The sequence below is a fragment of the Pseudopodoces humilis genome, chromosome 4 (genome assembly GCF_049639895.1).
Source record: "Pseudopodoces humilis isolate 2021_Gansu_Grassland_sample_001 chromosome 4, ASM4963989v1, whole genome shotgun sequence".
Lineage (NCBI taxonomy): Eukaryota > Metazoa > Chordata > Aves > Passeriformes > Paridae > Pseudopodoces > Pseudopodoces humilis.
This window is the reverse complement of record NC_142203.1, coordinates 54,928,095-54,938,600: the sequence shown is the minus strand read 5'-3', so window position 1 is coordinate 54,938,600 and position 10,506 is coordinate 54,928,095. Positions and strand designations below refer to the sequence as shown.

The 10,506-nt window shown below is 44.2% G+C and overlaps 1 protein-coding gene across 1 annotated transcript in view; it reads left to right on the top strand.

Annotated features, from left to right (window-relative positions):
• Positions 1–1,648: 1,648 nt before the first annotated feature.
• The window catches only part of HOMER1 (homer scaffold protein 1), an 86,978-nt gene continuing 78,120 nt past the window's right edge, over positions 1,649–10,506 (top strand). The window contains exon 1 of the mRNA XM_088054403.1: positions 1,649–1,760. Within this exon, the coding sequence (XP_087910529.1) occupies positions 1,756–1,760 (5 nt within the window). The 5' untranslated portion in view covers positions 1,649–1,755. The remainder of the gene's footprint in view (positions 1,761–10,506) is intronic.

Genomic DNA, 10,506 nt, shown 5'->3' with positions numbered 1-10,506 from the left:
GTGCTGGAGCTTTGGCAAGTGATGGATTAGAAGCATGCTGTTTTCATGGCACAAGTGAAGAACTCAGCCAAATATTGTATGTCCTATCCAGCTTACAGTCTGACTCTTTCTTTTCGATAGTACTAGCGTGGATGTGCCGGAATCTACATTTTTGGGGGAACAATTTTAGAATGGCTGCCGCATTTCTTCCCCGTTTTTCCGGTAACGCTGTCTGTGTTATGTGTGCAGCGTCTGCAGAGCAGTGGGACGCGGGCCCATCTTTTGGCAAGGCGGAGGGCTGGGAAGTTGCAGTAGCCACGTTCCGGAGAGGGCTCCGCGCCGCCTTCGCCCGTGACTCCGTGACACCGGTTCTCCCCGCCGAGCCGCCGGGCGCGGCGTTGCCGTGGAGACGGCGCCGCAGGGGCCGGGGGCGGGAGGAGGCGGCCCGGGCGCCGCCAGCACCCCGAGCCCTCCCCGCTCCGCTCTCCCCCCACCGCCGTTCCCTATTATAGAAGAGCTTCCGGCGGCTTGGACCACTCTGACATCATCCTCCGCACCCCGGTGACGTCAGCGCCGGGAGCGGGGCGTGACGTCGGTGCGTAGGGGAGCGCGGTGACGTGTTCTATTTAAAGCTCCCCGGGCGGAGGATGGAGGCAGAGCGAGCAGGTGCCGCCGCGGGCAGGAACGCGCTGGCCGCGTGCGGCGCGGGGCTGTAGGGCAGGGCGCGGCTCTACTCCGCTCTTCTCGCCTTTTCCTTTCTTTTCCCTTCCCTTCCCGTTCCCCGAGGAGGAGGAGCGGGACGGAGGAGCGGGCTCCGCGCGGCGGCTGCGCCTGCCCACCGCGAGGGGACGAGCGGGCGGTGGCGGAGGTGTGAGGCGGAGGCGGGGGATGCGAGCGGGCACAGGCAGCGGCTCGGTGGCGCCGGAGCAGCCGGGCACCGCCTGAGACGGCCATCGCTCCCTCCCTCTGTCCCACCGGCGGGACTGAGCCCGGGGCCCCGCCGCAGAACAGCGCGGGCCGGGCGGCGGCACCCCCCCCCCCCGCCCGCTGTCAGTGACCGATCCGCCGCGCCTCAGGACGATGCCCGCCCGCTCGCTGCAGAAGAAGGCGTGACGGCGAGGAGCGGGCCCGCCGCCGCGGGAAGGAGGAGCGGTGCCCCGCATCTCCGCAGCCGGGGGTGGGCGGGCGGGCGGATCGGGGGAACGCGGCGCCCCGCTGTCCGCGGGCGGTGCGCGGCCGCAGCTCGTCGGGAGCGGCCTCTCGCCGGGAGTCCGATGCCCTCGCCGGTGCCACGGCTCGCTCTGCCTTCTCGGGAAAATGCATCCGTGCCCGCCACGCTGCTGGCGGCGGTGCTAGGGGGAGCGGCGGCGTGGAGCTCTGTGCGCACCGCCTGCCCCATCCCGCTCCGCCTCTGAGGCACACGGAACCCTCCGCGGCCGCGCACGTCCCGGCGAGAAGCGCCGCAGCCGCTGCCAGTCTCTCTCGGAAAAGGCGAGCGCCTCCCCGTTCGCCTGCAGGAGGGGACCCGTCCGAAGCCACCGCTGCCGCCCTCCCGGGAGCCGGAGCCGCTGCCTGCGGGCGCCCGGCGGGGCCGGTGGCCATGGGAGCCCGGCCCGGGGGGGGCGCCCCCTAGGGCGCGGGCGGCCCCGCTCGGCCCCCGGCAGCTGCGGCGGGCCCAGAGCAGCAGCCCCGCCGCCACGGGGCTGCAGAGCTGCCGGCGCGGCGAGGAGCGCCCCGGGGACGCGGCACCACCGGTGCCAGGCGCTGCCGGCCGCCATGGGGTAAGGATGTCGCGGGGGCCGCCGGGCTGGTGCCGGGGCTGGGGGTGGGAGCGGCCGCCCGTGGAAACTGTGGGCGCTGCTGGGTGCGCACGAAGTCGAGGGGTCTCACTGGCGGGGTGCGCCAGCAGCAGGAATCCTGCTGCATTCAGTGCCATGCATCAGCCCGGTGAAGGGAGAGCAGTGCTATCCGTGAGGGGCGCACCGCGATCTGCAGAGGTTTATCTCCGCCGTAGTCACATCGGAATTCTGTAAGAGCCGTCTCGGCTCCCAGTTCCCCACCATGAGGACCTTTCCCGGGTTGTTAGGCGATTTTCAGTCCAGAAAACGAGTGCTTTAAACTCAGTGCGCTGGGGTGAAATTCCGGAACAGCGAAGGATCGCTTTCACTCTTGTGGAGTCTTCAAAGAATATCGAACATGGGAATTTCTCAATAAATTGAAGGCTCTAGGGAAATCGGCTTCACAGCAGGTTCCTTAGTAAACTGGAGAATCCACTTGAGAGCTTCAGGAAATGAGAAGGAATAAAATCTATAAAATCAGTCAGATATCATATAAATTGGTAGGTAAAAATGTGACATAGATACCTATGAAAACTTTCCACAGTCATATCCTTAGGAATTTGTATAGTTTGAAAAAAATAATTCATGCTATTGGACTTGTCTGACGGTGGAATGGAAACTCGTCCATGTTCCAAAGCAACAGAAACCCGGTATGATCTGCAAGGTAGAGGCAGCATTAGCAAGATGCTGTTTTAATAAGATTTAATGACAATAGTTCAAAGTCTACAAAAGTTACCAATCATGTCCCTTGTATTTTGGCCATTTAAGAATTTGGATGTGAAATTGGCATATTACTGTGGGAGTCACAGATGTCTCTTCAAGCTGTGTAGGACATTTGAATTCAGTTTATTAACTTCCTTACATGTGTGGCAATAACAGCTTCATCCTTGTCTCTGTCCTGTCACTGGGGGTCACAGGTCAAGATACAGGAAAGAATGACTCCTTACTCTTCAGGCTAGTTTTTATTTTTCTGTTGTCTTCTGTTCCATTAAAAAAATTCAAACAGAATAAACCCACTCTTGCAGCTGTCTACATATCCAAGAAAGTGATGTTTCTGCCAAAAGTCTAAATGATATTGTAATTTTTTGGGATATATACTTAAAAATTCTAGTTGGACACAGGATTATGTAAAATTAAAATAATGGAAACCTCAGTGATTTAAAATCAATACCATGTTTGTAGATATATCATATTACAGATCCACTGAACTGTTGAAGAGGAGCAAGCATTTTGTCTCCAGAACTCCAGTTTCTCCTGGCGTTTTCATGTCTTAGCTTCTTAATATTAACAGTACAAGTCCCTATCTTTAGAGAACTGAAATAATCTTAAAAAAACACACTTGTTGGTGTGATGACTTGAGTAGTATCTTGGCACTGTAAGGTCAAGAAGACTAAATTTGCTAACAAGTATTTTAAAGACATTTTAGGCAGAATGCTTTGGGGTACTGCATTATAGAATTCCTTTGCAGACCATCTTCTAACAAGGAGGACAAACTCTGAAATGTAGCAATGTGTTACTGATAAGCTGCATCTCTCTAAATATGAGTGAGCACACCCAAGTCAGGGCCAGCACTTACTTAGTGGATCTGTGGTTAAGTAACAGACATTTGTTATTGTTCAGAGCAGAGGTCTTGATTTGGTAGCTGTTTTGTATTAATTTCTAAATGCAAGTGCCCATGGGTTTCAGAGTATTTCTACACCAAGGTGCACTGGGCTTTTAATTCAGCAGCTGATACTCTATACTCTACTAAGGTCTAAAAATTGAGTGTTCTAGAATAAAGTTGCAAAATCACTGGTAATTCAATGTACCTGGGTCACATGATGGTCTCAGTATTATATTCAGTATTTAATGGGTACTGCTATGCTGTGTAAGCTTGTAGACTGATCTTGTGGTACCTGGCTGGTGGAGAGCTCACCTATTTCAATGGTTAGAACACAGACAACTTGGGTGAGGGAAGTTGGCTTGCCAAACCAGCAAGAGCTTTCTTAGTTTCCTTTCATATAATGAAGAATTCAGTGTTCTGCTGGTGTAGTTCAGTCTGTTCGGGATGTGCAATACCATCAGGCAAGCCAGGTAATTATGCACTGGGTGTGTGGTGGAAACCAACTGGGCCTTGGGCCAGTGCTGCTCTTAAACATTTTTTTAGGAATGTTGAAACTAGGGAAATTTAGAGTAGTTCAGGACACTTTCTTAGTGCTGTATCCTGTATGTCTGCACATGTCTCTCATCTCACAGAAGGTAAGTGTATCAAGCCCTGTGGATCATATAGGCCGGACAGAGGTTGTCCAGTCTTGTTCCTCTATCTCCCAGTCTGTCTCTCTTCCTCCAGTACCTCATTCCTGTTGTGTAAAGACAAGTTCTTATCAATAGTTACTGTTGAGTGACATAACAGTTGCGGACAACCTTTTGTTGGATTGACCACATACATTATAGCATTCTTTAATAGGGAAACATGGATTTCGTGTATGAACTATGTTCTGTTCCTAGTTGACAACATGTGTTCCTGTGTTCATTGTCAGTATTGCACAGTCTTCTTTGAGCAGAAGTCTGATTGCATTAAAAATTCTCAAGTAACAGCTTTAAAGCATACTCAGGATTTATATTGGCAGCTTAGGCTATTGGATGCATTGACCAGGTAAGTACTGTGTTACAAGTTGGAACCATTGCTGTATTTTTCTTGTCACTGGTACTGCTTGTACTTTGATCTGTGAGCAGGGGAAGTAGAGACAGTGATGCAGTTGTTTAGGCGTGTAATGAATACACTTCTTTCCAGACACAATGGGGAAGCTGCACAGCTGTGAATTCTGGTAGGGATACAGAAAATTATGTCCTATTAAACATAATATCTAGTATTAATTCCTGATTTAATGATGTAGTCTCTCCATAACTACTTCATGTGATGGCCTTTACATGATGGCTGTGGACAAATATCTAAATTTGCTATTTGCTTTTTCCATCATTCATGCTGAATTATAAGGAATTATAAGGTAAAAGCTTCTGGAAGATGTGCTCATCTCTGTCATGTCATGTTAATCAAGGTGTCTTTATAAAAAGGCTTCATCTTCACTTTTGTTGGACTATATTTAGTATGTTGTCTTTGTAAAGATGGTTATGATACGTGTCAGTTTGAGATGGCAGAATTAGAATATTAGGGTTCTTAACATGGTTAGAGAATATTGAGAAAGATTAGTATTTTAGGGTATACTTGTTAGTGCTGCACTTGCCTAAAAATAGGTATTTTAATTTTTGGTAGTCTGCAACTGGTTGATCCACTCCTAGATCTTACACTATTTGAAGTATGTGCAGTTAGTCAAACACATTTCTTTGAACAGGACAAACTACAGTCTTGTCCTGACATGTTTCAGTTTGCTTTCTGTATCTGGGTAACAAGACATGAACTCTATAAAGCAGTTGGGAGGCAGAAGTATTATTGATCATTGAATTTGTCCAGACTCAAATTCTTTAACCTGTTTTCCTCCTACAAGATTTAATGGTAGCTTTCCCAAAACTTTGTTTTAGCAATACTTCCATCAGCTGTGATCCACAGAAATCCTGCAGATAGTAGAGCAGGTGTAGCTTCTTGGCAGTAGTTCAGCGTTACTGCAATTCCTGGCCACCTTGCTGTCTCAGGGATAAAATGAGATGCTTATTGTGTGAAAGCAATGGTAGCAAAGTAGTTTATGCTGTCTTCTGTAGCAGAATGGAGAGTCTAACAAGTTCTACAGATAATGCTAACAAAACTTGATTAAAGAGTTAGTAATATATAAATACTAATACAAACTGCATGTTAGTCAGCCTGAAATGGTTAATAAACTACTTTTCATAGAACAATATGTGTAGACCTCTACCATGCTTAAATTATGTTCTGTCACAGTCATTTTATGACTTCAAAACAAGCATGAGAAATCTCAACCAGATCTTCTGGCTTGGCAAAACATAAATGAGTGTCCTGAGCATCATGAAGGGATGGTTGCTGATCTAGTGAAGGTATTTGTACTGTCTTAAAGTTGCAATTGATCTTTTTTGGAACTTCCATGCATTATTAAGATTTTATAGGCAAACCCTTTAGAAAAAATCCTACTTCTGCTAATAAGTCCTTCAGATTCATCATATTGAGATGATTTTTGTTCTCAGTGTCTCAAGGCAAGCATCAGATGTGTGTGTTCTTTGTGTGTGTGTTCTTGGGATTTGTTTTTCCAAAACAGTGCTTACTCTACCACAGTTACTATTATCTTTGCAGGACTCAACTAGATGTTGAGCCAGAATCTAAGGAAATACACAGTCTTGGAGCCACAGAGATTGCAATGGCTTGTAATTCTGTAGCAGATCAGCAATTCTAATCAGGGAAGGCAATGACACTTAACTAGAGCTGAGCAGAGTATTTCTGTCTCCTAGTTAATAAATGTTTTAAGTAGAATTTAGATATTGCTTTTATGGAAATTTTTGTTGCAAAACATTTATTCTTCATGACTGTCTCATAAAGCTGTAATTTGATTGAAGGCTCTTAGCTAATCACTCTTTAAATCATTGCCTTTCAAATCTGGGCCTATGCAGTAGTGTACTTCAGAGAAGAGTGTTATCTTATAATGTAACACTGGTTTACTGGTAGTTTTTTGTTAGTGTAGATGCCTTGGACATTGCTGTAGTTGAGGCTATGGTTTTCCAAGGTTTTCCAGACCATATAAACAATGCAGGTATTCAACGAGACTAGAACTTAGTTTTTTTCTCCTTTAGATATCTGTAATTTGGAAGCTGTTGAGGCCCCAAGTAGTTACTAAGGACTAAGGTCTCTGCTAATTCAGAAGTTAAAAGGTACTTAGCAAGGAATCAGTGTAATGTGTTCATACCCAGCCAGGCTGCAACTAGGTCTGGAACGGACCTTGCATGAGTATATGTATGTGTGTCTGTGTTTTACCAATGTGCACTTCGTATCTGAGGTAGTTTTGCACTGGAGAAGACTCTCAGGCTTCCCCATGTGTGATTATAGTGTTAGTAACAGTTAACTGTGACAGTGAACAAAGAAAGTGTGCTGTATTATTTAATGGGAAAAAAACCCAGAGTCCACCTCTATTTTTTTTTTTCTTCTTTATTAAAGATACCATGAAACATGTGTTTAAATACCCTATTTAAAAGCCCTATTTAGGTGGAAGCTTTCTGTTTAAAAATTTTTGAAGAGCATGCTTCAAATGTTCATGTTCAGGGTTTTGTGCTGTTCTTCCCTGCAAGGCTTTTTCAGATATATTCCATCTTAAAGGTAAGGTGTAATGGGTGTGAAAGTATTGCATTATGAAAAATCTGCTTTTGTATCCAGTTTTGATGGTAAACTTCTTTTCCCCATTCTGTTTCAAGTTTTTTATATTTCCCAAGGCTCAGCCATGTGATTTCCACCAAAATTAGTATTGTGTTCAGGACAGCAATATTACAGGGGAGAAGAGGCTAGAGGGAGCTGTGGGTTTATTCTACCTGGTACTTGTATTATGCAGTGTTGAGCTCTGTTTTATCTACACAGAGTCCTGGTAGTGGCATTACTCCATTTGGTGAAGTAATGGAACTCTGTTTCAATACTGCATTGATTTTCTGGAACTGCATCACAATCATGCTTCTGGCAACAGACTGCACTCTGATATGCTTCTTTGGTGGCAAGTAGTGATGAATGCCAGTCATCGTTAAAAAATTAGTCTATGAAGATACTGTTTAAACATGCAATAGATGATGCTGGGTTGCCAGATACAAGCATATATTGACATTTCCAGTAACTATTCATGATTTCCAGTTTTTTAGTTACAGTTACCAAGTTAGCTAACTTAAGCAGACTATATCACCCGTCTTCTGTAATGGGAGGGGAGAACTTGAAATACATAGCTCCTCTCAGGTTTTCCTTCTTCTTCCACATACATGCAGATGATTCACAGGCACTGTTTTGTTGATGTTTGTGGTTGTGCTCTTTGCCAACATCCTGAACAGATCTTGCCACCAAGTGGTGGGAACCACAGAAGATAAGCACTGCTTCTTCTACTTGTCTACTGCAGCACCAATGTTTGTGCTGTGAGCTGTGTTAATACTGTAACCTAGCTGGCTGCAAATACATGGGTGTGCACGAGGGAAGGGCTACTACAGGTGGGATAGACATACCTTTTCCTACAGCAGTGTCTGTTTATTGTGTTGGCAAACGTTTAAATAGGTCTGAACTCAGATCTACCCCTGTTGAACTTTGCTCCTCAGTTTTGAAGCTCAGGTCTGGAAGGGTTTTTTATGACAATCCGCTAGGCTGAATCTCAGCTTATTGAGAAATGGTATTTTTTTCCCCCTTTGAGTAGTGTATTTTGTAGTAAAACAAAACAACACTACAGCCAAACCCAAACAAACAGACTCATTCAGCCCAAACCATAATAGGTAATATGGCTGGGTATAGAATTTGGGTTTTTAAAGTGCTTTTAAAATAGTCTGTTGTAGTCTTGGATCCATAGTTAATCTTGAAATTCTTCACGTAACAGGACATGAGATCTTCTTTGACTTTTGAAAACTGAAGAATGAGCTTTAAATGGACAGCACTTTACAGAGAAGTATTGAATCTTTGACATGTATTCTCATAATTCTTATGCCTACTTCATAGGCATGTTCATTTCCAACAGACTGCTAGCCCTGGCTTGTCTGTACAAAATTCTGAAAAAATGTACTATGTGATATTGGAGAAAAGACTATTTTCTCCAGTATGACTTACTGTGAAGTACACAGCTATAGCAGGTTTCTTAGGGTACTTTTCATGCTAACAAAAATAAGCACATACAATAATATGTGCTGTGTATCTCTGTTGTCAAATAACTGTATGCAGTAAACTGGGGTCCTAAGAAGATATTTGGATGATTAGCTTTGTCAGAACACCTGTGCTTTTGCACTACTTGGGTTTTTCACTGACTGTGTGTGACTAAAGGAGTTAACCTGCAATTAAGCAGGAACACTTCTGTTGGATTAACTTATTTTCAGTTTCTGGATACTGATTTCCAAGTGCTTTTTCAATGTTTGAGTGTATGTCCCTTTTCTACATCTAGACATATGGAGGAACTGATTTTTACTAGGAAACAATTAGCAGTGCTTAGGAATAGATGGTATCTTGCTGATTTGAGTCCTAGGTACTCAGGGTTCTCAGAAGTACTGCACAGCTCAGATGGTATGTCTGGCTATGCATGATAGTAAAACTCAAAGGATCTTTGAGAAGTTTTCATGAAAAAGACACAGGTGCTGAAGTACATGATTAAATAATGGTCCATTTTGGCTGGATTTTGTGAAATGAGCACTGAACACTAGATACCCTAAGATAACCTCATATCTGAATGTGAATGCTGCCCATGTCTCTTACAGTGTATCTTAATGGGCCACTTGAGATCTGAAGTAGTTTTTACTGAGAACTGTGTATATGGTGGGCTTAAATGTGACATAGAAATTAAAAAAAAAACCCAACAAAACTTCCTCTTTTGTCCGTATTATTTATAGTTTTTAAAATCAGACTGCAACAATAGAATAGTTCTGTTACTGGGATGGAATGATAAAGAGTATTGTAGGGTCCTTTTCAATATGCCACTTTTATTGTTAGCAGAACTGGAGAATTAATGTTATTCTGGGGTGAAGTTCTGAGACAAAGAAAGACATTCTATTTCTTCCCCAATTGTTCTTACAAAGAACAATTTTATTTGGCATTAAAATATACTTAGAGTCCTTCTTCTCCTTAGTAACACCAGCCAATCTAACATTTAAAGAATACTAACATTTAAAGAATACTGCCTGTCTTGAGTGCTCAGAGATGGACGTGATACTCCTCAAATCCTTTGCACTAAATCAGCCTTTACAGACAGAATCTACATCTAGATCTTGTAGATGTTACCTTCTGCTCCACCTTCATGTTTGTCTTTTTGTCTTGGTACTTCTGCCACTGGCTAATGTTGTTGTAAAACCCAAGACTTCACTTATTCAGGGAACCCTAGATAGTTTTTTCATATATCTATGCTGTTCGTCTTCCTGAAGAACTGTTACTTTTCATTTGCTAGTAACACTGGAAAAATTTTTGCAACTATGGTATAAGTACTTCCTGCTCAAAGCATTCTATTTACTATATTAACCAGTCTGTTTGTAAATGCAAGGCCTGTTAGTGAGTGGGAAACGGCAGTTTCTGCTACATGGACTAGTATTTGATACTAGTTAAGTTGATATCAGTTAAATCTCTTTTGGACATAACTATGTAAGCACCTAAGTGCTCCAGTTTGGGAAGACTATACCATGTTTAGCATACAGCCATAAAATGTTTTTAAATGCAGCTTTCTTTAAAACTGACTTTGCAATGCAAGTGTTCTGTAAGTAGTTAATAGATCTGCTTGGTTTTTGCCACTGTTTATTTCATGGGTACAGGAACACTGGGGCTTGGTTTCTTACATTTCATATCTGTTCTGATACTTATGCACAGGTAGGGGTGAGGGAGGCTTTTCTAGTTCTTTTTTCACACATAGGTTTTGAGGACATGGAATCCTACCAGTTCATTCAGGTAACATTTAAGGAAAATTGTTCATAAAAAAAAGGTCATGCTGAACTAACTAGCGCTTAACAAACACTGGTTCTTGCTCTTTGATTAGATGCTTGACTATAGTAGCATGCATTTTTTGCTGACTATTTTTATTGAGCTGGTAAATACAGGCCTCTA